The sequence below is a fragment of the Larus michahellis genome, chromosome 4, assembly GCF_964199755.1.
Source record: "Larus michahellis chromosome 4, bLarMic1.1, whole genome shotgun sequence".
Taxonomy (NCBI): Eukaryota; Metazoa; Chordata; class Aves; order Charadriiformes; family Laridae; genus Larus; species Larus michahellis.
In genome coordinates this window covers 51,115,823-51,143,069 of record NC_133899.1, presented here as the reverse complement: position 1 = coordinate 51,143,069, position 27,247 = coordinate 51,115,823, and the positions used below count along the sequence as shown (strand labels likewise).

Sequence of the window (27,247 nt, the reverse complement as noted above, 5' to 3'; positions counted from 1 at the left end):
GTAACTTTAAAAACTTGGGAGGGGGGGGGGGAAAAGTGCTTACATGTCTTTTTGTGCGGGTGAAATATGTTAAATCCTGGGGGGGATGGGGTGAGGAGGGGCTAGCATACCTGTAGGTTTTAAAGGTTATATGTTTCTTGCCTGAAATACTAGTGTAAAAGTCCTTTTCTACATGATCCTTCTGGAAAAAAATCGCATGTCTGTTACATTGAAGCTGTCAGAGTGAACAAACATGCTAAATTTATAGAAATTGTGTTCATACATAATAAATACTATAGGAGTTTTTGTAGCTTGGACTCTTTACAAATGCTTAAAATAATTCCTAATCAAAAAGACTCAATTCAAAGAAAAATTTGACAGTTCTCTTCAACAAAAATCGGAAGAAAAATTGTAAATTTTCTTCTTGCAGGCCCGACATCTTATTGAAGAGCAGAATGTAATCACCACCATTACAGAGACACTTCTAGAAGTGCTTCCAGAGTACCTAGACAAAAATGACAAGTTCAACTTCCAAGGTTACAGTCAGGACAAACTGAACCGGGTATATGCAGTAATATATGACCTCAGGTAAGTGTAAAACTGAGATGCTTGAGCAACTCTTGGAAAATTGGCAGTAAGATGAGGTGTTTAAATTCAGGAATCTGATGATAAAACTGCTTTAAAAACAAACCCAAGCCCGTCGAAAACACACATGAAACTTCAATGTTTTGTTTTTCAGTGGAAACGTAAAAATTTTCCAATACTAAAATTATATTCTATAAAGACGATTTTTGATTATTTTCACTGATACCATTCCATATAACAGTTGCATTAATAAACAAAATATACCTGCTGTAAGACAGTATGGGAAATTTGGCTTCTATTCATTATCATTCTGGGAAAGCTGTATAATCCTCATCTGCTTAGCATTTTCCCCTCTCACAGGTCTCAAATTTCTCTAATAAACTGAATAATGTAAAAGCAAACCACCCCAAATACCTTGGAATTAAAAAACCCAAATCTTTTCATTTCAAGTGATGGAGTTACACCAAGCAACTCTAGCGTTTGGCGACAATTTTAAGAGGAGTTTGAGATGGGGAGGGTGATGTAATGTGGTGATGCAGTTGATTATTTTTATGCAAAGAACACTTTAAATACAAGCATAAGCAGAAGGAAAGTCTGAGCAAAAGATGATAATGTTTTCTTTGGGGACAGGTATGTTTTAGTCAGCAAGCCTACATTATGGACAGACCGTCTGAGGGCGCGGTTTTTAGAAGGATTTGTTTCTTTCCTAAGGATTCTAACTTGCATGCAGGTACAACACATTTAAATAATTTCTTTCTAATATACTGTTATGAGATATTACAGCACTTCTTTTTATCCATAGCAATGTCGTGGGTATAAACGTGCAATTAAAATGGTAAATTCTTCAATCACGGTCTTGGGTGGGTGAAAAAGTAGTGTTTACTTTGGTGAATATTACTTGTGTAATTTTAGCTACATGTGTCCGAATAACCTCTATTTTACCATATGGGATTTTGCGTTGTTTTAAGCCTACAAGCACTGATTTAGCTTGAGTGGTTTGTTGCATCTTCATTTCAGGGAATGGAGGAGATAAAAAGACAGATTGGTCAGCACATTGAGGTGGACCCTGACTGGGAAGCAGCTATTGCTATACAGATGCAGCTCAAGAACATTCTTTTGATGTTCCAGGAGTGGTGTGCCTGTGATGTAAGTATGTCAGTTGTCTGGGATTCGTACATGGGTGCCTTTTGTGAATAATCCTGAGTGTTTTTTAAATAGCAGCTTTTAAAAAAGCTCAGTATTGTTCAATGCAGATCTCCATAAAGAGTCTGAAAGAATTAATCTGTGGTATGACAAAGAGAGAAGAGATCTCAGAAGAATATAATCTTCTAGCTGACAAGGCTGCACAGGGTGTCAGGCAAATCATAAACAGAAAATACTTCTTATAATTCATAATAATAATCAGATTTTGAGAATTAGGTTCATGGTATCACTGTCAAGTTCTAAGGTTTTGAAGCACATCGTGTTCATTGTTAATTGCAAAAGTGGACTGCAGAAACTGCGCTAATTGGGTAATTGCACTGTAAGTAGACTTAATCTGTGCTGGAGCTCATCTCTGTGCTGGGGGAAGGGAGGAAATTGTAAAATATTGTAATATTTTGAAGTAGGTTTTGTGGTGGGTTTTTTGGCCCCCCCCCCACTCCCGCAGTAGGAGAGACAGGAAGAACTACAGCAGTTCAGGAACTTCTTGATCCAATTTGGGGTGCAAACTACACAAAATATTGAAATATTGCAGCTTAAGTAAGCACATAGATTTTTAGAGCATTTGACAGAGCAGCTTTTTTGGACAGAAGCATAGTCTGTTAGCTTTAGTTGGATGCTCCACTGCTCCAGTTCAGTACTTCTCAGTATTAAGAAACAGAGTAGTAATTATATTGTGGACTTTTAGTAACTGTTTATACCATCAGAAAAAGCAAGTGAGGAATTTCAGTGCATATATATGATTTTTGAATATAATGCTATGCGTTTATTTTAAATTCTAGGAAGAGTTGTTGCTCAGGGCCTACAGTGAATGTCACAAAGCTGTGATGAGGTGCAGCACAAATGGCCGCTCACGGGAAAAGACAGTGTTTCACTTGTGTGGCCATACTCTGGAGAGCAGACCTTACAGAGTGTCTGCAGATCCTGTCAGCATACATTTACCACTGTCTAGGACTCTTGCTGGTAGGTGGTGTGTTTTGTTTTGATTGCTATTTGAATTACTTTTATTATCCGTCTCTATTTCTTTATTCTAGACAGCATTTAGATGAAGTGCTTCACAGATCAGTCGTTCTCTGACTTACTGATATTCTCATGGTGAGGCAACCATGTTCCTCAGATGTCCCCCTAAGGGAAGGTTTTCCCAGAAAAGAACAACATTTGCCTGGGAGGTTGGAGGACATTTTTTAAAAGGGAGAGAGATAAGAAAGTCAGGCGAGAAGGAAAAGTTTTGTGTTTTAATGAGAACTTCTGTTTTCCCTGGACTATTTGGATTTATGTGGTTCTATTTCTACCCGTTTTGCCTAAATGAATGTTCATTATTACTGTATCTTGAATTTATTTTCCAGCCACATACATCTTAGGACTGTTAAAATGCTCCTCTTAAAAGACATGCTTGCAGCATGCCAGGACAGATTTCCAGTCAGAATACAAAGGACCACAGCAGTGGGTGATCGCCACTTTCTCTAGAATACAAATGAAATCATATGCTATTATTAAGCTGTAGATTCTTTATCACAAGATACCATCTGTTAAGCCGTGTAGTCTTGAAATTCAGTTATTACTGACATGATTTAAACGTGAGATTAAAATTTTGCTAATACTACTTAGCGTCTCAATTTAAATGGTTTTAATGAAATCATTAAATGAATAGATTTGTTCATAAAATAATGGATTGTAAGGCTAGTAAGAACTGTAGTGATAATGTAATAGATCTTCTATCTAAAACAAACAAACAAACAAAAAAAACCCCACCAAACAAAAGTACCAAGTCTTTCCTAAATAAAATTTGACTTTTTTCTGTAATTCTTGCGAGTTGTAGATGATTTAGCTAGCATTTAGAATGGCTTGGAGGAGAATCTTTACTGATTTTGACTTATTGTCTAATGTTTTCATGTTGGTTTTGTAGGTCTTCATGTACGATTAAGCAAGACTGGAACCATCTCAAGACTGCACGAGTTTGTTTCTCCTGTAAGATTCCCCCTCTGCCCCGACTTCTTGTGATTTATTCTCTGGGAAGGAAAAAGCCTAAAATTATATCCTCTAACTTTCATGACACATACAAGTTATTTTGCAGCTGTCAATGTGTCTTCGTTTATTAGGACTTACACTTTTAAAATGACTGTCAGACTTACTCTTGCTGGATTTCTTTTCTTTTTTTTTTATTATTCTTTTTTAAATTCTAGGAAGAATTTCAAGTGGAGCTGCTAGTGGAATATCCTTTGCGATGCCTTGTCTTGGTTGCTCAGGTTGCTGCAGAGATGTGGAGAAGGAACGGGCTCTCCCTGATAAGCCAGGTACTCCCTACAGTATTCAGTAGTGAGCTGGTCCTAATGGTGTATGCAAACGTTTCTCAGTGATGCTCCCAGTGGTGGTTTCATCCAGTGCAGAAGGAGGTCATTGGGGGGTCAATCCTACACTAAATAGAAAGGCTTCTAGGTGGGAATTTAGACTGCAGCTTCATCAATGCTTGTGTCCCCATATTAGACAAGTATTTTCATCTCTCTTATGACTGTTTCTGACTGTGAAATGGTGTTGATGTTACTGATGTCTACTATAAACTACTTTCATATCTGGTAAAGAAATCACTGTGTAAGTACTGTTAGTGCTATTGCTTGTAACATAAAATGTTAGAAGAATCTCCTGACACGTGGTAATAATTACATGCAAAAATTAAACTATTTTAATGATTTCATGCTAAACCCTTGAGTGCCATATAACTGGACATAACAAATATTTTATAACACTTGTCGGCTTTTTTTGTTGCAAGGATAAAGGTAAAAGTCTACCCTTAAGTACTTGTATTTTGCCTGCTTTGGCTTCACTTTTTTTTTCTTTTTTTTTTTCTTTAATGGCAGAAATTTTCTGTGTTTACCTTTCGCAGGACCCTTTGGTAAAAGAAAATATTGATAGCCACCTGTAGAATTGTCTCTCTGAGAGATGGGTAGGAGGAAGATGATGTTTAGACTTTAATCAGTAGCAGCCATTAGAATTATGTTGTCTTGGAAGAGGGTATGAAGAAGTATGGCATAGACTTTCTCTGGATAGGTGAAAAAACATTTTTATTTTCCATTAAAGTACATATTTGTTTTGAAAGAAACACAGGACTTTCCCTTACTCAATAAAGGAGCTCTATGATTTAAAAAAGCCTCAGACATTAACTGGTGCACATTTGATAGTGCATTACATTACATTACTTCTCTACTTAAATTTTGTTTTCCTGTTTCTCAGGTATTCTATTATCAAGATGTTAAATGCAGAGAAGAGATGTATGATAAAGACATTATCATGCTTCAGGTATGATTTTCTGAATGCTTGCTTGCTTGACTCAAAACTTTCACGGAATTTTTTAAATTTTAATTAAATTTATATGATTTCTTAAAATTTTCTTGGTAAAAGAGTATTTTTCATAATGAACGAAGAACTGTAGTAGTAACTGATGTTCATAATAGTTTGGATTTTTTGATAGATAGGTGCATCTCTTATGGATCCAAACCAGTTCCTCCTGCTGATACTGCAGAGATACGAGCTTGCTGATACTTTCAAAAAACTCAAGCCCACCAAAGATCAGGTAAGTACCAAGTATTTCTGCTGGTTAATTTGTTTGAGTTTATGGAACATTAATAAGAAAAACTAGCTACTGTTGATAACTGCATTTTTATGATCACACTAAAAGTCAGTCAACACAGGACCTAGTGGTTAGATAAATGACTTTGCATTTGGAATTTGTAGAGGCTTACTCAAAATTAGCAAACAGGTTTTGCCCTCTTTGACCTTTAATTCATAGGGCATCTACAAAAATCCATGTAAATGACTTGTCTATAAAACTTCCATGTCTTGTAAGCCATTTTGTGTGTTCTTATTTTGGCTGGAAGTTTCTTGGATTGTTGTACTGCTTCTTGAGGCTTGAACTTTTATCTGAACCTTTATTTGGAATGCATTTTTAGCTGTTTCTTTTCCTGCATGCGAATCTTGCACTTCAGTTGCAGAATATCTCCTCTACAAGCACAAGTATTTTTTTCTAGCTTGTTAGAATGGAGGTTTCTTCTTACAGTACAGTGCTTCAGCGAAGTAGTACATCTGAAGGCTGAGCTCAGTGTTATATGACAGATTTTCCTGCCTGTTTTTTTTCATTAAAAAAACCCTAATTTCTGTAATTCTTGTAGGATTTGATCAAACAATGTAATGTGTTAATAGAAGAGATGCTACAGATTCTCATCTACGTTGTGGGTGAGTTTCATTTCTCTCTGCTCTTGTAGTAATGGATTATTACAGTTTGACAAAACAGGCTTGGTGGCGTTCTTTAACATAGATGGTATGGAGAGGGTACTGGAGAATGGCTGTTTTAAATAGATGGTTCAGTAGCACAGTTGTCTGTCAGCTGGAAGCAGTAAGGGTTACATAGTGTAAAAAGCTGTTAGATAACTTCATAATTGACTATTATGTAAAATATGAAGAGAAACTCCATCTCAGCCCATTTTGTTTGGAAGCTAGGCTAAAAAAACATTTTTTCTCTCAGACACTTGGCATAAGTTTCTGGTAAATGCAAACGTACACAATTAAATACCTCAGCAATAGCATTACCTTTGTGCAAAATTCAGAATTGCTTTATAACTGACATATTTGCCATTCTTCTCCTTTTGATTCACTCTGGTAGGGGAAAGATATGTGCCTGGAGTGAGTAATGTGACAAAAGAAGATGTTACCATGAGAGAAATCATCCATCTGTTATGTATTGAACCAATGGCTCACAGTGCAATTACCAAGTCCTTGCCTGAAAATGTGAGTCCTGGTTTATTTACTTTTTGTGTACGTCTTTTTCTTTTTTCACTTCCAAATCTTTACATGTAAGCGTTTTATTTCTGATATAAAGCTCAGACATTGGTTTCAGAATTACAAAATAGGATGACAAAGGGGCTTACACACCTTCGTGATGTAAAGGTAAATGCCATGGATTCAAGTATGGTCTAACCTGAAAAAGCTTGTATGGGGATTGTGCTTTTTGGTGAAGAGGTGGAATTTTTTAGAATATTCAGCTGTAGTTCTCCTAGATTCAAAAAGAAAAGTTTTAAAATAATTTTCTCTTTTGGCCCTGTAGGACCATGCAGATGTATACCATTCTGCTCTGTGTGCCATCAATCAATTTGATCCTGTAGTTTTGATCACTTAAACCTGTGCGGATCCATTGGAAGTCAAGTATTGTTCAGGTCTATTCAAAAGCACAGATTTCCCTGCCATTTTATTCCAACTGTTGAAAATTTAAGCAAAGGAGAGGGATCTGGAATAGACTTTTATAGCCTGTGCAAGTTTTCAGGGCTGGCAACTGATGCAAAAAACTTAATTTTTATTGTAAATTAAATAGATTGGAATATTATCAGAAACCAATAATGGGTGATCCACATTCACTCAGTTTTAAGAGACTAAAACTCTGTTTTTCCCTCTATTGAGGTTGGGTAAGGCACTGCTCTGTTTCTGGAGATCAGCTCTGTTATATATAAAATATTACATGATTAAATGAAAGTATTAGCTGTCTTTAGTACTTCCTTGTAGCTTGTCAATTATGAATATTTGTTTTCTGAATAACAGTGGGCAAAATATATTAATTCATGAATTAGGGAGTTGATCTAAATCTGTATGTCTAGTTTTGTTACACCTAGCATAATACTGAATATATTTGAATCATTATATATTTATGCTAAACTAAATTTTTTTTTTACCAGGAGAACAATGAAACTGGCTTGGAGAATGTAATTGATAGAGTGGCTACATTTAAGTAAGTTCACAGTATTATTTTGTAAGTAGCTTGAACGTGAAATAAGATCTCTTGGATTATACGGGTTAAGCAAGTTGTACCGCACAGTCTCTCTTCAGCTAATATTTTGCTGTCTTGAAATATATATGCTTTCAAATATGCATAGGAAAGAAAACTGTATGGAATATCCAAAAGCTGCTGCTTCTTTCCTGTTGCCCGCCTCTTCCTTCAAATCCAGTTTGAGGAGTCTCAGGAGTTTAGTAATCTCAAGTCCTGGTGGGAAAGTCTTCACATCTCGCTTTATTTCAAAGATGGTCAGGAAACTTAACAAGTCATTGTGCCTTGGATGATTACCACCTAATCATTAGATGTTATTTAGTTGGGAACTTGCTGTAACTTTCAGATGGGAGTTAATTCTTTTTTTTGACATAGATATACATGCAAATATAGAACAATCAATTGCAGCAGTTGAGAAATACTAGTACAAATGTCTGCTCTTTTTGTCACAAAAATATCTTGTAATTTTAATTATTTTAGTTTACCTTATTTTAAATTTCATGTGGCTCACTTGTTTATGTTTAATCAAGGGCAACTCTAGGCGTACCTAGGAATTTTGCTTTGGGAATTATATGGAAAGTTCAAAAAATCTCGCTGGCTGGAAAGTAGCTCTTTGTATTACTTGTTTTGTACTTTGGTTAAAGCAAGTAATGAATTTTATCCAATAACATGGAATGTCTGAAATTCTAAGCCATAAAGTTAAAAAGCATTTACCTCTCAGAAGCTATGTGGTGCACTGTAGATGGTGTAGACTACAAATATTTTGCTGCTGGGTAGGATTTACAGTAGTAAGCAGTCTTGAAAATTAAAGCCTGATAACTGTACTTACTCTATGCTCTTTATAAGTTAATGAAGCAACCATCACTGTTCCTCTTCTTGTTAGCGTTTCCTTAGAAAATAAATGGTGTTACTGGTTTGTTTACATTCAAAGATGTGCTGAACATACGTTATTAATCTGCATGTCATGAAATATCTCTCTGTAAGGAAACCTGGTGTGTCTGGCCATGGAGTTTATGAATTGAAAGATGAATGCTTGAAGGAGTTCAATATGTTCTTTTATCACTATACTAAGACCCAGCACAGCAAGGTAAGCAGTGTAAGATTCACTCTCAAAGGTTAAGAAATAGTAAATACTTATCAATGTCTAAAGAATTTTGCTGAATCAATGGAATCTAAAGAAACCGATTCAGTAAAGAGTATATGCAGTTAACTTCAAAACTAAACTTCTAATGAAGTTAAGATTGTTAATACAAATTGACGTGGTGTGGTTTGCATTAGTATTTTCCTTAGGATGACTTCTGTATTAACTGTGTCAACTGTTTATGGTAAGAACAAAATACAATAAGAATTATCTTTGAATGGGAAAACCCTAAACTTTGCTTTTATAACTTTTATTGAGGAAGCACGTATGTCCAATTATTTATCTCTACTACAAATTGAAATGTAAAATGCAATATTGTTGAACAGATTTCAGACAAGATTCTAGTTATGCGACCAAGTACTATGTATCTTGCCACGTTTCCAGTTTAACGTTTCTTATTGTTTCATTACGTACTTCTGTAGAGATGCTGATACAACATTACTTTTTCTGTAGGCTGAACATACACAAAAGAAAAGAAGGAAACAAGAAAACAGAGATGAAGGTAAAAACTTGAAACTGATAACAAATGTGATAATTCAGTAGTATATGTAGTTGTGCATATAAAAATGAACTTTGGGAGGTGTCTTATGACTTAATCGTGGTTAGTCGAGTTCATATTAAATTTGTTGTGATTTGTAATAATTGTAATTAATTAGAACCTGACATTTCTTTTCTCTTTTTTAGGAATTTTTAGTTTAATTTCCGTGTAGACAAATAAACATGGTGTAGTACCCATTGACAAAATGAACAACTTAGTTGTTATGGTGGAGTAACTAAGAGGCAAAACTTTATTTTTGTGAGTAGTTTCTCTAGCACAATGTTAAGATATTATAATGCTGTGTAGAGGAGGTTGCCGCAGGAACTAGTGCTCAGATCCATTCTGTAAGTATGAGACTTGAGGCTTAAGTTTTATAAATCAAAATTTTCTTTTTTAGAAGCTGCAAATACAGATAACGATAAAGCCCCATGTTTCTATTGTAACATAAACGTTATTTCCCCTTTGAGTTTACTTTTACCCATTCAAGTCATGAGCACTAACTGACTTGATTTGAGGAAGACTTTGTAAGCTGAACTAATTAAGTACAATAAACAACTTAAAAAAAGCAACTATCACCTGCTTTTGTGAGTTGCAACAGACAATTATTTTTCTCTTCCCAGGTTGCCCTTTCAGTTGAATACCTTAATCTTTGCTTTCTACTCTAAAGCCTGTTTTGATTTTTGTGTACAATCAGGGGCACTACAGCATTTTCATTCTTGGCTACATACTTGGTTAAAATTCAGTCTGAGTAAATTTTATTTGCTTTGGCTTCCTTTCAGTTGAAAAACCCTGGAACTGAAAAAGAATAAATTGGCATTGTCATTTAGGAGGGACACAGTTAAATCAGAAATCACATTCTCTCTGAAAAAAATTAATTTCCTTCAGTTGTAAGTAACGTGGCAGATTACGGCATCTGGAAAATAATGAGGAAAAAAAAAATCTTTGGATTACTTTTTGTTTCTTCCTCCACCGTTTATTTTATACAGTTGATGGATTTTTTTCAATAGTGCCTAAGTTTTTTTTATTTCCCCTGTTCACTTCAGCAATTAATGTTAGCAGGGATGTTTATTTTGTAGAACTTTTTAAAAATGCAAATATTTAGATGTAATTGTCAGACACTCACATTCATGTAATCAGACAATACAGTTCCAAAATACAAAGGTAACGGTTTACCTTAATGTGTATTCCCCCAAGACTACCCATTTTGTTGCAACTGCTTTGTGCATATGCTTTTATGTGGCTACCTCATAACTTTTTATAATTCATTCAGTCTAAATTGCCAAAAGATTGTTGGTTTCAGACATTACATTTATAGAAGTTTTCTGAAAATAGGCATCCAGGTAGCAAAAGAAGAGTTAAGTCAATGCTCCCAGGTAGGGAGAGGCTGTGGCGTCAGTTGAGCTGCTGTTAGTAGATGCCAAGATTACACTTGGCTTCTGGGTGAGACACCGTATCACATGGTTTCAATATTCACTCAGAAAATGTAGATAGCTAGAAACTATCAAAATGCCCCAGCAGCAGGAAAAATTAGGCATGGGACACTAGTGTGAGACACAACACTCTGGAAGATCCACTTCTCACTCTTGTTTAACTACTTGAAAACTTTAAATTTGCTGCAAAACACAAACACTATATGTTTATTAGTGATACACAAATGATCATGCAGTGCAAAGTATTTGTATTTACAGATACAACTAAGTACTTGTGATTGATTGTTTACCCTAGTTTGCATATGTTTTATATAAGAACTTACTAAAAGTACTTAGTTTTGCTGAAGATAAAAGTTGACTTAAGTGAGCAATTGTGTTTGAGTGTGTTTTTATTAATTTAAAGGTCTAGCTGTTCTTTCACTGGAATTAGTATGTTTGTGCTCTCGACTTTTTGCTTGCAATCTTTGTTGAGATGCCAGCTTGTTAATATATTTGCACGTGACCGTTTTCTAGCATTGCCACCACCTCCTCCTCCAGACTTCAGTCCTGCATTCAGCAACGTGGTGAGGATTCTGAACTGTGATGTTATGATGCACATACTGCGGACTATTCTACAGAGAGCAGTGGAACTGGAAACTCACTTGTGGACTGAAGCTATGATCCAAATGGTATGGTTAGCGCTGGTTTTCTTCCTATGGTCATTCTTGTGTTGACCATGTTAACCGCTCGTGATAAGATCAAAATGTGTAAAGATAAACTTTAATTTTGAATGGTAAGAATTTACTTTTTGTCCCCAAACCTGTTCTTATAAATCTTACCAAAAAAGAAAATATTTCTAATTATTTGTCTCCACTGTAAAATAGAAATGTGAAACACAATAGTATTGAATCGGGAATATTCTTCAGTCTTCTATTTTGCTTTTCCCCCCATGTTTCCTCATCACTGAAGCTGTTTCAGTATGTAATTCTCCTTACTTCATCTTTTACTTGAAAATTCATGTGCAAGTAAGTAACCCGTTGATCATTTTAGGGAAACTGGAGTTGCTTCATCTTGTAAGCTGTGAAATTTCCAAATATGTAAATGTCTCTGGGGCCTCAGTCATGAAATAATTTATTTTTTAAAGTATTTAAAACATTTGATTTTACCACAGTGACTTTATGCTTTAAAAAAAGGAATTACTGACATTGTTGAAGTATTTTTTTCTTTTTTTTTTTTTTTTAAATATTTATAGGATTAGGACCTGAATTTACAGACTGGTTGAGTTAATCAGTTTTCTTAATTAGAGTGCATGGATTATTTAATTGCCTTGCCTTAGCTGCTAATCTTTGGATTATGGAATTAACCAAATATTCATAGATCTGTATCTGCAAAATGACAAGATTCATATGTTATTAATGTAAAATGTGTGCAAGTTTTTTAATTTTAGTACAAGTAATATGCAGGAAAATTATCCTGTATATAGTTGTTTCACTTTTCATGTATGATCTCTGCCCTTTTTCTTATTTCTGTGTTTCATCATAGATATAATCAGCATATAGTACAGAACTATCTTAAGCATCCTTATTTTATATTCCAGTTTTCCAGACCTCTAACAGTGAATGAGATTTACTGTTTTTCTCTTTCTGTAGGTGCTTCATCTCCTTTCTTTAGGGCTACTAGAAGAGAAGCAGCAGTTACAGAAGTCTCCAGAAGAAGAAGTAACCTTTGATTTTTATCACAAAGCAACACGTATGTTTCATTTTGTTTAAACGGGCAGAGCAAATTAGGCTAACTTGATTTTGTCAGGACAAAAATAAACTAGAGAAGTATTCGGTGATTTTAGTTAGAAGGGATTTATTTTTGCTACAGAATTAAAACTTGCTGAAGTTGTGACGTGTTTGGTTGGTGTTTGGGGTTTTTTTTGGTTTTTTTTTGTTGTTGTTGTTGTTTGTTTTGTTTTTAAATAACCAAGAAACCAGGTTTGGACTAGCTTTCTTTGTTCCAAATTGCCAGATATGTTGAAGAGGAGATGTGCTTCTCTTCCTGTGAAAGAAATGAAGTAATACTAGCATTAGGTAGCTGAAAATGGTTCTTGCTTTGCAAGAACGTTACTGACGTGGAAACTAAGAACTCCTTGAAAAATGAGAGTGGTTTTAAGTGAACTGTCTCAATCTTTTGTACTCCTGAGCTGTACAGTTATGCATTTACCTGCAAGTTAAAGTCTTTTACTATGGTAGTGATAACAGAAGCAAAACTTAGTGGATATGAAGTGTGCTTTTTTTCTTTTTCTTTAATTTTCCAAATCCCTACAGAGAATTTCCTAATCTTACGTTCAAGACTCGTGAGTGGGAGTTGGAATCTACATTTTCTAAATAATCTTCCACCTTATCTAGAGTTTCTCCTTCACTGTGTAAGAACAAATAAATAAAAAAAATCCATTATCAAACTAAACATTTATTGTCACTTGAGAGATGAAAGAGAGATAAGAATTATGAACTAAAATCATAGAATCATTTATGTTGGAAAAGACCTTTGAGTTCAGCTGTTAACCTAGCACTGCCAAGTTCAGAACTAAAACATGCCCCTAAGCACCACATCTACACGTCTTTTAAATACCTCCTACATAAATAAATACGTAAAGCTGCTGAAGTGCCTTTATTTAGTTTTTCTAAAATCTTGTCTAAAGAGGTGTCACTGAGTTTGAAAAACACTGCCATTTCGCTTTTTCAAATTTTATTTTTTCTTATTGTTGAGCAAGAAGTATTATCATCACACTGAACATGTTTAAGAAGCTTCATGTCACCTGTAGGAATACACTGAAAGTAATTACAATTGAGACGTTAAAGAATTTCTTTGCCAGCTTGAATTTTGCATAACCAGAGAAACCAAAGCCCTATTGATACACAAGGGATGCAAAAATAAACAGTGTTTTTGTGAGAAAACTCTTTCTGAGAAGTTATTTAAAAACAAACAAAAAAATTTTTGTAATGTATTTGTCTCATTTCTAAAAATGTGCAAATTCATTTCAAATGGAAAGTGCTGCAAAAGAAATATAATAAAGAGAATGGTCTCAATTTTAAAGCATGCTTGTGTTAGAGAATGGCCTAAAACATTATAAACTGTTACCAAAGTGTGAGAAAGCAAATAATTACTGTAATTATAATAGTTTTTGTGATAGAAATAAACTTGTGCACACTGAGCTGTTAGCAAGCTTAGGTAATCTATAAGAACTTCACTGCTTCTCTTTGAAGCAAAAGGGAAATCTGGGTTTGTCTGTTCTTCTGCTTTTGAAAGTAGCAAAAACTATTGATCTACAAAGGGAAAAGATTATGTCGCATTTAACTGGAATAAACAGATGAAATTAAAACAGAAATGGAACTACAAATGTTGTGTTCATGTATGTGTGTTATATAATTGGCAATGTTTTAAAGTCCATGATTGTAAATACATTAAAATGTTGAGAGATTTTTTCCCCTGAAGACCCATGCTTTTCTATTTTTATTTTTTTTTTTTTTTTCCCCCCTTTGTAAAGGAATGGGAAGCTCGGCCTTGAATGCTGTGAATGTGTTAATGCTTCTGGAAAAATTAAAGAGAGTTCCTCAGTTAGAGGCACAGAAGGACACAGTCAATTGGATACTGCAGGTACACAAGGAGATAAGTATGATCTGATTTTAGTAACTTAAAAAGCATTTATGAAAGATGTTATGATTCCTACATATAACCCAGTGTTCACAGCTGCAATGATTTCTTGAGAAGCTTAATATATTGGAACATTTTATTCCCCCCAGACGAGATGAGGTTTCTTGAATCCAACTCCCTGTTCTTACCCAGTAAGAGATGGGAAAAACTTCTAGACCAGTGACACCTCCTCTAATGTAGGAGGCTGCTGCTTCTGCTTAGCAGGAGTATTACTGTCCTGTTCCGTTTTGGGCTTCTTGTTTTAGGTGGCTTGTTGTTTTAGGTGGCAAACATAGAAGACAGTGCTTTTGGAAAAGAGGGTAAGAATCCATAGTAGCGTTCCAAAACTATCCTTGGCTACTGAAATTGGACTATCCTGGTACATTAGGGAGGCAGGTTTGATAGACTTTTTGAGAAGTTATACTTCTAAAATTCGAAGGGCGAAAGTAAAAATGTAGTTTTAAAAGTATATTTAACTTTTTAATGATACCTATAGTAAATGTAGAATATTTAATATTATCAAAACTCCAAGATGCTTATTAAAGTAAAGATAGCTGGAGAAAACAGTAAATAAAAATTGAAGGCTCTTTCAACTAATTTGGTACATGCTGGAAAGCTTTCTGTTACAGATGTATACGCTTTTACGTTATTTTAATGACTATTTTCATGGGATGATCCACATCTCACCTAGTTGAAATAAGCTAGCAGTCTCTGTCCATTCTTCTGATGTACAAATGCTTTAGCTGCTTAGCTGTATTAGCGCTGGAAGAATGAGCAGCGCTTATCAGGTTTAGGATGCAGACACAGCAGTGCTACGGGAGTGCACATACGGTCTCAGTTAAATATTTTTGTTATTTATGAGTATGGCTGTTGGTTTCATCCATTTGAAAACCTGAAAATAATGTGAAACTAAATATCAAGAGCTTTAATCCTGTCTATATTTTCATAAGAGCCAAGTTGCATTTTATTTTTAACATCTAAATATCTATTCCTAGATGTTTGACACGGTGAAAAGATTGAGAGAAAAATCTTGTTTGACAACAGTAGCGGCTACATCAGGCTCAGAAGCTACAAAAGGTGATGAGGTAATAATAATGTTCTGTGGAAGCCTTGTATTTAATGTTTTGAATGGCTGTTTTCAAAAAGGTTACCTAAAATGATAATTTTAAAATATTAATTTCTGATATATAGCCTACAAATAGGATTTAGGTGCCAAGATTAATATTTTTAATAAATGAAATTTATGCTAAACAAGTTTTGTGAAATTATCAGCAGCTAATCTGGTTTTGGTTGTACTTCCAAGTTAAAAGAAACAACTGAGGTGGGGTGAGAAGTAATTTGTGTTTGTTTCTCCATTTCTTATCTTTATGATTTGGTCACCTTTTCTATTATGTTGTCATTGTGCAATAATTAGAAATACAAATCCACTTAAAATGATGTCTTGTAATTTACGTGACCTACCAAGAGGTTAATCTGCTTTGCCTTGATTGTATAAAGGCATCAGGTTTAGGTGATTATTCCGTCTGTGTTATCAGTCTCTACGCTTCCCTCAAAATAACTTTTGAATCCAGTGGTCAAATGACATAGTGAAATGAAAATTTTGAAGATTACTGGAGTCCCATGAGTGTTTGTTTTTTGTTTTTAACTGGCAATTTAATAGAAAAGAAGAATCCAGCTAGCCTTAGATAGTGTGCAAAGACAGGCTGGTTTGCTCTTACACATTCTGTTTGGCAACAGCTTGCTGCCAGACAGTCTCTTGGCTCGTCACTGCATGTATAGCTCTAAACTTGTCACAGCATATGCTGTGTTTCTTTTTTGAGAAAGGTGTCATATGATATCTGATAAGGTAAGGGAACAAAATGCAAAAGTCAGTAAGAAGCGAGACACTTACAGTTCCACTACTTGTTGGGCAATTTGTTGTTGTTTCATTTCCTCAAAAAGTAATGGTATTGTGAATGGAAGCAATGTGTATAAAGTTGAATTTGTGCCTTAGTTAATCGAATAAAAGGAATTCTGCTTATGGGGGGAATAATAACAAAACTCTGGAGGAGGCCTGTGATGTTCACCTCACTAAAGTTTCTTAAGAATGGACGAGCACTTAATTAAAATGGATCAGGTGTTATTGATCCTGTCTCCAGGCAAGAGATTGTACGAGTGACCTTTTGTGGACCCCTGAAAAACCTCTTTGTTCTGACAAGGTTAATTTAAGATTTTAGTTTTAAATTTTTCTTTTAGCAGTTAACTTTTTTTTATGTCATTAAAGTGTTGTCAATTAAGGAATTTGGTGTCAGTGGTTAGAATGCGTATAGTTGGGGAAAGGTTCTTCTCATTTTTTGTTGTTCTCTGTCGCCTGTGATTTTTTTTATTCTTTTTTCTTGTAAGACACAGAGCAGTCAGGATAAAGAGAAAGCAGAGCGGAAGAGAAAGGCAGAAGCAGCTAGGTTGCACCGTCAGAAGATAATGGCCCAGATGTCTGCACTGCAGAGGAATTTCATTGAAACCCATAAGCTTCTCTACGAAAACACACTAGAGGCACAGGGGAAAGAAGATTCTATTATGGAGGAGGAAAGGTAAGAAAAACCAGACATACAGAGTTCTAGTGGGAAGAGTTCATTGCCTGCTACATAAGTTCAGTCTGCTACATGAAAATTTTGAGAGTATGTTCAAGGGACAGATTGTGTCATCCCAGTCAGCAAACTTGTGTCTCCACTTACTTTTAAGTCATCTTCTGTTACAGAATTGTATGTAAACTAGCATGTGTAAGCTAATGTAAGAACAGTGGACTCACTTTGTACAGCAGCATAAGATAAATTATTAGAAAATTAATTATTTCTTCAAATGGTGGACACTTATATTTCTTAACAGTTGAAAAAAATGTCAACAAAAAGTTGCTGAGTTGACAACACTATAAGTTTGGATGTGACTGTCTACCTTACATGAAAATTTAAGTATTTAATTTGGAAAGAATCTGAAAGCCAATATGCCTTAAGGTTAATTTGTGATGAAGAAAATATGCTTCTTGTAGCTCAAGTTGCTGATATTTCTGTTCATTACTTCTTAAAATCTAATTTCATACTGAAGATGTTTGGTTTATATTGGTTATAATTTTGTTGGTATGGATTGCTCCTCTTCTAGAGATGCTTCAACAGTACAGTATACCTAATACACTTCACAATTTTGGTCTAATTGGGGCTGCACAAAACTAATCAGGAAAACTGAGATATCTGCTGCAAAAAAAAGTACAAATCACTTCTGTGTGCTTTTGCTCTTTAATAAGCGGTCTTCTATAAATCATTGTTGAACTCTGGAATAAGGAATATTTAAAAAAAAAAATAAGGAAGCTTATTGTGTCACAAAGCCTTGAATTAAGGTAGCAACATTTGTTTTCAGTATGTTTTCTTCAAAAATGAGAAACAATTTTAATATGTCTGTATAATTAAGATATATTTAATCCAATCTACATTGAATACAGCTTCCTGAATTTCCTGCTGTCTGAATCCATTCAATTGTATTATCCTATGTTAGCTGGCTTCCACTTTGTATTTTTAAAGAGAACTGCATTTCAGTGAGCATTGAGGTGTTTCTTCATTGTTTGGTCATCATTTGATTTTCTAAAGCACTTTGGTATAAAACCAGAAATGTTAGCAATATATGACCCTTTTAGGTAAGGTTGTTTAGAAAAAGCCGTCTGATTATTTTATATCACTTTATATCACTTATGGTCTTACAGCATGTCTTCAGCAATTGATTACTCCAGAATTGCTTTGGGTCCCAAACGAGGTCCATCTGTTGCTGAGAAAGAAGTTCTGACCTGTATTCTTTGTCAGGAGGAGCAGGAAGTAAAGTTGGAAAGTGCTGCCATGGTATTATCTGCCTGTGTCCAGAAATCAACTGCTTTAACTCAGAATAGGAGCAGAATTCTTGAACTCTCAGGGGGTATGTGATTTTTGTTCTTTTAGACTACAAGCAGTTCTGTATCTAGAGCTTTGAACCTAATTGAACTCTGTCTTCAGTCAGGTTGCTAAATGGCTTACCCTACTTAATAAAAAGAAAGTGAAAATTTTAAAATTGTTTTAAAATCCCTGCTTTAAAACTTAAAAATGAGAAGTCTATGAAGATTTTGATTTGTCCCTATGAAATCAGAACATGTTTTAATCTCACAAGAAGATTTTATAAAACTTAAGGATTGGGTAGAAGTGGTCACTCTGGAAAAAATCCATGAATGTTAACAGTTCCTGTTTATTCAAGAGCAGCAGCAAACTTTCCCAATATGGAGGAAATACATGAACATTATCAAAGGCCCATATGGCAGCCTCAGGAGGATTTGGTTTGGGGGTTTTTTGTTTGGGGTTTTTTTTTTTCCTTATGTCCAGGCAGTAATAAAACCAGCAACATTTAAAAAAAAAAAAAGTGTAAGCAAGGATCACATGATATCATCTGATGAAAAGAAAAATACAGAAGAATAATACAAACAAAAGCATTAGAGCTGCGTAATAGCATATTGGTAGAAGGAAACAAAGACCAACCAGAATTTTTTTGTAAGTAACAGTTGATTAAACATGAGAAAGATTTCAGTCACTTACTTAAGGGAAAGAAACAAAATAAATAGAAGGAAAAGGGAAAACTTAAGTACTCAGTGACTTTTTTTGCTCTCTTTTTTGGAAAAGAAAATAAATAATAATTCAAGATAAGATGGATGCTTGATAGCTGTTAGTTTTAAAAAGAGAGAAATGCAGTCCAGAGTGGGATAAGAAAAGTTGAAACAATATCTAGATAACTTCAGTGTATTCTCCTTGGCAATTATTAAAGTAATATTGAAAGTACTATCAGAACCATTGTATTCAGTATAGTCTTTAATTATTTTTTTAAAATGCATAGGAGATTGTGGAGATCTCAGAAGGCTAAGAAGGGCAAACAAGTATTTGTCTTAAAAACAAAAACAAAACCAAAAACAAACCCAAACAAAAAACCACAAAAAACCCCACCAAAAAAATGGAAGTGAAATGAGAAAGTACTAAAAATTTGAGTGTTCCATCCAGCGTGGATGCCTCTGAAGTATGTTGGATGATTGATCGTAATTTTGATCAGTTTATAAGACAATGTAAAAAATAAAGACGGACAATAAAGCAGTAGGAAATGTCAAAAATGGATTTGTCAAGAAAGAAACTTAGTAAGCCACCCTAATTTTTTGACCAGGATAACTGGTTTTGTGGGTAAGGAGAAGGAAAGGTAATTTATTCTCATTTATTAGAATTTTTGTCTTTGTCCTACTTGATGCACAGTGCTCTCAAGATGTTTTCTAGTTTGTTGCCTTTGCATGGCAAGGATGTTACAACTTGTAGTTTAAATTGCTACTTATTTTCAAATGTTTTTTTTTCTGTTTTATAACAGGGTATTGTTGATTCGTGGTCAGATCTTAAAGCAAAATAAAATCTATGTCTTATTTTTTTAATGACACTACTGTCTAGCAAATAGCTTTAAATTCATTTAAATAGCAATTCATTATTTCTGCTTCAGTTTAGAAGTACACTCTTGGATGTTATCAAATAGAATTTTTAAAGCAAAGGGAAGTTGAGCATTGTTTCTTATTTCTCCAGGGTATTACCCTATTCTCTATCATACTTGCAAACCTTTACCAAGTTGTTCCACTTAATAAGATGTTTTGTGTTTCCTCCTCTGGGTCATTAACAAATACTGAATAGTCCTAGACCCAGGACAAGCTTCTACAGAATCCTGTTTGATCCATGTTTGTTTTTAACAGCAAACTACTGGTAATGGCAATTTTGAGCCAACTGTATAGGATTTTTATCTAGGCCATGTACTAATTGCATCCATTTGTTTTGCTCTCTTCTATGGCACTCTGAAGTACAAATTAAATCCTATGCTCTTGTAGTCAGATACGCTGGTAAGCTTTCTGCAGTGACATGTTGGGCTATTGAAATAATTGAAAAAAGAAGGGAACGAAATTCCTTTTCCTAAAGCCACTTTTGTGTATTATTTATAGTACCTATTCTCTCCTGCATGGCCCTCTGCAGCTTGTCCGTTAGAAGCAGGCCTGTAAGTAGGCCTATGATTCTATGTAAGAACTTCTTTTCTTTGAAGATCTAAGTAAGTGGAAAAATGGTTGTTCCCACAGCAGAAGTGTGGAATGTGGCAAATTATCATTATACCAAGGTTCACTTTCTTATTTCAGTCTCCATTTGATTTAGAGCAGCTTCAGCTGCTGTCAAATAGAACTATATTTTCAGTGCAATTTGGGTGCTAGTTTTTTTTGTTTGTTCGTTGTTGTTTTTTTTTTTCCTTTTTCATTTTGTCAAATTCGGGTGTATCTGTTCAAAATCATAAACAGTCCACCAGATGAAGTTGGGAGGACTGCTGCTGTTCAGTTGAGTACTATTTAGATATCTTTAGGGGGGGACATGGAGTCTCACTGTGAGTGCATTGCAGCACAAAGGCACCATTACTTAACGTGTTTGCTGTTTACAATTATGCAAGATTAGAAAGAAATAGACTTGACTTTGTTATTCAGCAGTGCAGTTCATGTCAGTGGTTTAAAAAAATATATGGGATGAGTTGGAGAAATGCCTAATACTTCTTGTCCTTTCATTTTCTTTCATTTAAAAATACAATAAAATATACATTAAAAACTTCAGTGATCGCGAATCTAACCAACTTTTTTTTTTCTTTTTTAACCAATTTACTGTTGCTTTTGTATTTTGTTGAAAGCCTTCAGTAGTTTAAGTGGGCTCTATCTTGTGATTGCGTTCCTGGAGTATTGGTCTGTAAAAGCTAGCCAAATGGAATTTAATTGCGACTGTGGGCAAAATAAAATCCAAAGGCTTGTGTTCTGTTGTTCGTTTCTGCTCATACTGATGGGAAGCTACGGTGTTGTTCTTTCAGTAATTTCTTTCTGCTGTGTCTTTCTAGATACACTAGATCCTCTCTTCATGCATCCTGACTTGCCTTGTGGGACCCACACGGGAAGCTGTGGTCATGTAATGCATGCAGCCTGCTGGCAGAAGTAAGGATGTGTCTTTGCAGTCTTTTCTTTTTTTAATTTATTTTCCAAAACATTTAAGTGCACACTGAAAACACTCAATGGTAAGTGGATATTTAATTAGAGAGTCAAAACTGTTTACTCATCGAAAAATGAAATACCACACAAGAGAAGTTTTGGCCTGATGAAGAAAATCATTAAAAGTTTGTAGTGCCTTCCATGACCCAAAGAAGAATCTCTTAAGGAGTTACTAATTCATGCAAAGAAAACCAATGGGGTAAAATTTGGTCAAGAATAAGAAACTGTATCTAGTGGGTTTGTTTTTAGCAAGCCAATGAGCACCAGTAGGAATCTTCCAGGTGAGCCTTCTATAGCAACAATACTTTGAAAGTCTGTCACCAGGTCAGTACTTAAAGGATGAAGCTGTCTTGTTCCAGTGAGTCTTTAGAGGAGAATCTGGCATTTAGAATAGAATATAAATCATTAAATCTACCAGTATTTCTTCTCCGCTCCTCCCCTATCGGTGAACAAACTTTTAATAAAAACGAAGAATTGATACCGTGTTTAAGAACTTCACTAGATTTCTATTGTTTTGGGAAGCCCACAATTTAGACCAAGTGTGGTGCATTAGAATGCAACCTGAAATACTAAAAGGCCAAGTTACTTAGCTTGCAGAATATAGTCATCCTGGTTGCATCTACATTTGTAGGATTACAGAGAGCAAAGCTAATGCTCTCTGCATTTGAATCTACATAGGTCAGGCAATTCTGAACAAGATTAATAGTGTGAAATAACAACAGAAATAATCGCACTGAAGTATTATCAACAGATAAGAGAGTTGGGTCATGCATTTGCAAGCTACTTTATGTTGTTGTATGATATAAACGATCTCTTGAGGTTTGTTTGTACTTGTGCCATTTTACTTTAAAAAAAAAAATCTGTATAAACTTCTAGTGCTTATAATTTACTTTCTATATATGTGTGTATATAGATACAAATATATATATTTACAATAAAACATCGGTACAGAATAAATAGGTGCACACAGTTAAAAAGATACGGCAGTATGTTCCTTGAGTATAATACATCTGCTCTTGGCAGATCCATCTACATCTGCGTAGATCTAAGTAGTGCAACATTGGAGCTCAGTTCCCTTGCACTTTTTAAGAAAAGATGGCTTGCTGTATGGGTAAATGGGATTAAAATGGACAACAGGCTCTTCTCATACGGGATGGCACAGAAGGTTTGAGTATAGTCTTTTATCTATTACATAACAGACATTCTAACATACTAATATTCCTCCAAGCACTGCCTGACACACCTTTCTAGAGTATCTGTGCAGCTTAAAAATACTGCAAAATACTCTCTAAAACAGTATGAGTTCAGATGAATGGAATATGTTTGTAGTTGCCATGTATGAGGAAGAGGAGCTGCTTGCAAAAACATAGTTGTTTGAATGTGGGAAAATAAATGTATCTTTTTTCTTTTGATTGTAAGAGAATAGTTTCCTAAATACTCTGTAATAATTAGAACTTCTGCAGATGCCCCCACACGCACACTTTCTCTTATTAGATAAGTGGGATTTTGTTTTTTCCCTTAAGATGTATGATTTAAAGCAAAACTAATAATAATAACCCCTAGTTATTACCATAGTGGGGAAGTTAGATAATTTCATATCTGTCTTGAAGATCCTATATACCCAGTCTGAACGTTAGTACTGAATTTAGTTGCTTGTATCCAGGCAAGAAGATTTGAATGTTAGATCTTTTTGTTCCTAATAATACCACTGAGACATTAATGAAATTTGAAGGCTTACTGCATCCATCAGGGGAGCAAAATTATAATGAAACCTGTAAAAAGATGATAGTTACTTCTTAGTTTCCTTTTGAGTATAAAATAGCTCAAGTGCGATACTGTAATATAAATTATCCTTTTTTCCTGTTAAAATAAGGCTACAGTTTAATGGTCTAGTCATGAGGCTCATTTATTGCCATGAATAGCTTGTTATTCATTCATGAAATATTACCAGTAGTTTTTCCTAAAATGAAATCAAAATATGTACAATCCCTGTTTCAAACTTACTGTAATGAGTTGCATATGAGAGATACTAGATGCAGTGTTTCATTGTTTTGAAGATGTTGTGAGAGAAGAGTAGAAAATTTAAGGACTGCTTATCTGTAAAAGTGTTAATGACATTTAAAAGGCTCTTCAAAGCAAGGAAAAGTTGCTGTCGTTTTTGCATGAGCGGTATACCATGCATTTTTGCATGAGTTCATGTATATGCCAAAGGTTTTATTTTATGTTCGTGTCTAAGCACATGAAAGAGTTAAAAATCAAAGGAAAAGATTTGTTTGTTGGCTTGGATAAGTACTTGCTAGATAATAACAATTATAATTACTTGAACATTTGTTTTCATGTCATATCTGCGCCATTCCATTTTCTAGTAACTCCCTTTCCAATGTTGTAGGTACTTTGAAGCCATGCAGCTGAACTTTCGACAACGTCTGCATGTTGAACAGATATTTGACTTGGAGAATGGAGAGTATCTTTGTCCACTTTGCAAATCTCTGTGCAATACTGTTATTCCTATCGTTCCATTGCAGGCTCAAAAAATAAACAGGTGAATTACCAGATTGCATAGCCTTTAATTAAAAAAAAAATAAAATTTTACTTTGGAGCAGATTGACTTTTCAGATTTTTGCAAGGGAGCTGGCCTTCCTAATCTATATAAAAGACTGCATATATCCTTAGTGACTATTCAGCCAAATAGACTGGTTTGGGCAGTCAAAAATATTAAAAAAAAAAAAAAATCTTGGGTTGGCTATCTTTTGGAGCTGATATCAAATGGCAAGTACCTAGATCTAGTATTTGGCCTAACATTTCATTTTGTACTGTTTGCTTAAAATTTACATTGGTCCTCTGTTTTTAAAGATCAGGTGATTCTTTGACTGTTAAATTAAAACCTGCTTTCTATTTCTGTTTTCAGTGAGGATGCGGAGGCAGTAGCTCAAATTCTCTCCCTGGCCAGGTGGCTGGAGATTATCACAGTCAGGATATCAGGCTACAGTGTGAAAAATGCTAAAGGTTTGTTATCTTGGTCTTGAAGCTATTCTGTGGGATATCTCATGTGCCAGTACATGTTGTAACTAATACCAACAGAAAACTTCAAAGAAAGAACATGTTTTGCTGTCAGTCAAGAGAGCGTCAAATAAAGCTGCAGATAAATTCATGGCCCTTTCTGAGCTGATGTCCTGATTTCATAGTGCCCTCACCAGTTTTCTGGTTTCTGTTAAATTCTTTCCATCTTCCCTGTTGAGGAGAATTATGTAAACTTGGGGGGGATAGACACCAACTACACTCAGAGTTAATTAAACTTTTGTATTGACTGTGATGCAGTAAAAAGGAGAAAAATTAAATTTAAAGGGCCAAAATAAAAACATGTATGAGTGTTTAGAAAACAGAAGGTACGGAGAATCAGCTTGTTCCTTGGACTCTTGCAATGCAGGAAAGCTCTTTTTCCTTGACAGCAAAGCACTACTTTTAATCCTCGTATTTCTGGGAATAGAAGAAAATGTTTACTTAACGAGGAGGGTTAGAAGGCAGTTTGGCTGGTGAGGTCTGTTTACAATTATTTTTCAGATCAATTTAAAATAAAAAATTATCTTACTTCTGTTAGACTACTGTAAAAACTGTAACCACTTCTTTGGTTTTTAATGTGAATCTAATCTTTTTTTTTTCTTTTTTTGGAAGGAGAGAAACAAAGTCTTCCAGCTTTCACCAACAAGGGCATGGGGAACTCTGCTTTGGAATTCCATTCCATCCTTAGTTTTGGAGTTCAGTCCTCGTAAGTGTTACTGGAAGTGCTCTCTGCATTATGTTAATTCTCCCTAAAATAACCTAGGTATACTTCAGGATTTGTATTGAAGGAAAGGCATATGATTTGTTTGGTCTCAATATGGGCTTACTTATACTTTTCCTTAAGCTTTCACTGAATATCAGACCTATACAGAGCTAGATGGACTTCTAGGTCAAATCCAGTCTGGTGGTAGTTATGTTCTTGGTATAAAGCTAGGAGTCTGGAACCTTCTAATCCACAGTTCAGTGATTTGAGTCACTTCCTGTGCCTCTAGGCAAGTTATTTTATGCCTGTCTGCATTAATTTTCCTGCTATATGGCTGTTGCAGGGATAGATTTCACTTGGTTTTGGATGCAATAATGTAATATAAGTTATTCACAGGAGTAGGGCTGTATTGTCTGTTTCTATTCCAGTGCGCAAAAGCACGCTCCCACTAAAACAGAATGGACGCGTAGATACTTTTAAGTGTACTCAGCTGTCTGTTGTCTTTTTAGATCATGCTATAAGTACTCTACTTCTGCTACTTCTGCTGGACATCATAGGTGAATCTAATTCTTTCTTGATAACTCATCTCAATAGGAAAGATTCTACAGTTTGTGCTTAAACAATGTCATGTTTAAGTATGACTGTGGCTAATCCCCAAACTTTGTGGTACAATTGTTTTGGCTGTAAAGATTTGGAGAATTAATATGTATGTTATCTATTTCTGTTATGAAGTTCTGTGTATGACTTTGAAAAAACACAAGCCATTAAAACTGTACTGGTTTTTGCCTAGGCACTTTTCTGTGTATAAATGTATATGCATAAACAAACCCAATGGCAGATGAAAGAAGCTTAAATGCTAAAAGGGCATTTGAAATGTCTGTCTTTGCATTTTTAGTGCCTTTTGAGATGGGATATATTTTCACTGCAGCACTTAACTAGACTTGCTTACTTGCATTTGCTTTTTTCATTGTATTTTACTTTGATTTAAATGTTTGCATTCTTTGAATGTGAATTATAATACAGTATACAGAAACAGACTTCTTCTAGCCTGGCAGCTCTTAATCTCTCAATTTGTGGAGCCTGTTATGTCAAGGTACTTGTTCACTACTGGAAACTAGAAATTTTTTTCTCCTCTGTATAGACAAAGAGCCTTTGTATTCAAGAATTCTTTCATAAATGACTTCGACTTCGTTAATGATTGACCAGTAAGCAATGAGCACTATTAATAATTCAGCCTGGAATTATCTTGACTTGCTTTTGCAGAGCCAAATACTCAAGCAGTATCAAGGAGATGCTTATTCTCTTTGCCACCACCATTTATAGAGTTGGGCTAAAAGTTGCTCCAAATGAAGCTGATTATAGGATTCCTATGATGACCTGGAGCACATGTGCTTTTACCATCCAGTGTATAGGTAAAGCATAATTTGGGTTTATTTCTTCTTATGGCTTGAAAATCTTACACTTGTTTGTATAATTTTATAAAATCTGATAGTATAAATAATAATAGTAATAGTTCTACATAAATAAGAGCAATACGTAATAGTATAACAATGTATATTACATATATAATAATAGAATGCTAATGTATAATCTAATATAAATAACAGGATGGTTTTGTTAGATGGTAGCGTATAAAATAAGGTGTGGAATGCCAACATTGAGTTTAGTGTGAGAGAGCAGAGAGTGATCATGTTCCACGTTACTAATTGGAACATTAAGCATGTTCAATGGATATCTTCAGGCTGCCGGAGATCATTGACCTGCAGGCATCTGCTACACAGATAACTATCTAACAACTATGAAACAGTACTGCCTCCCTTGTTATTTCTTTTTGTCTCTATTCTTGAAGAATTCTCATGGAATTTGTAGTAGTATAGTCTTTTGTATTCTGAAATTGCTAAGCAGAATCCTGGTAGAAAAAAACACGAGCCAAACATTCTGTAGCATGAATCTCTTTTTGAAGGCAAAATAATTACCATAAAAAATGATTGCATTTTTTGGGCTAGTGTACCTGTTTAGCAGTCATTCTCATTTCATTTCTGTACTATATACAGAAATAAATTTGTGTAGTAA

At 34.7% G+C, this 27,247-nt stretch overlaps 1 protein-coding gene across 4 annotated transcripts in view; it reads left to right on the top strand.

Moving 5' to 3' along the window:
• Positions 1-27,247, top strand: part of UBR1 (ubiquitin protein ligase E3 component n-recognin 1) — a 66,925-nt gene that overhangs the window by 27,602 nt on the left and 12,076 nt on the right. For 2 of the 4 annotated variants that reach the window (XM_074584697.1, XM_074584694.1), the window contains exons 12-35: positions 410-567; positions 1,195-1,294; positions 1,582-1,710; positions 2,547-2,727; positions 3,671-3,732; positions 3,948-4,058; positions 4,993-5,058; positions 5,231-5,332; positions 5,928-5,991; positions 6,419-6,543; positions 7,482-7,534; positions 8,555-8,657; positions 9,165-9,213; positions 11,193-11,347; positions 12,308-12,407; positions 14,191-14,300; positions 15,332-15,421; positions 16,719-16,906; positions 18,067-18,272; positions 21,264-21,357; positions 23,801-23,953; positions 24,320-24,417; positions 25,084-25,177; positions 26,438-26,586. In XM_074584697.1, coding sequence (XP_074440798.1) covers positions 410-567; positions 1,195-1,294; positions 1,582-1,710; positions 2,547-2,727; positions 3,671-3,732; positions 3,948-4,058; positions 4,993-5,058; positions 5,231-5,332; positions 5,928-5,991; positions 6,419-6,543; positions 7,482-7,534; positions 8,555-8,657; positions 9,165-9,213; positions 11,193-11,347; positions 12,308-12,407; positions 14,191-14,300; positions 15,332-15,421; positions 16,719-16,906; positions 18,067-18,272; positions 21,264-21,357; positions 23,801-23,953; positions 24,320-24,417; positions 25,084-25,177; positions 26,438-26,586 — 2,740 coding nt within the window. The remainder of the gene's footprint in view (positions 1-409; positions 568-1,194; positions 1,295-1,581; positions 1,711-2,546; positions 2,728-3,670; positions 3,733-3,947; positions 4,059-4,992; positions 5,059-5,230; positions 5,333-5,927; positions 5,992-6,418; positions 6,544-7,481; positions 7,535-8,554; positions 8,658-9,164; positions 9,214-11,192; positions 11,348-12,307; positions 12,408-14,190; positions 14,301-15,331; positions 15,422-16,718; positions 16,907-18,066; positions 18,273-21,263; positions 21,358-23,800; positions 23,954-24,319; positions 24,418-25,083; positions 25,178-26,437; positions 26,587-27,247) is intronic. The other 2 variants (XM_074584696.1, XM_074584695.1) reach the window with 1 other exon arrangement.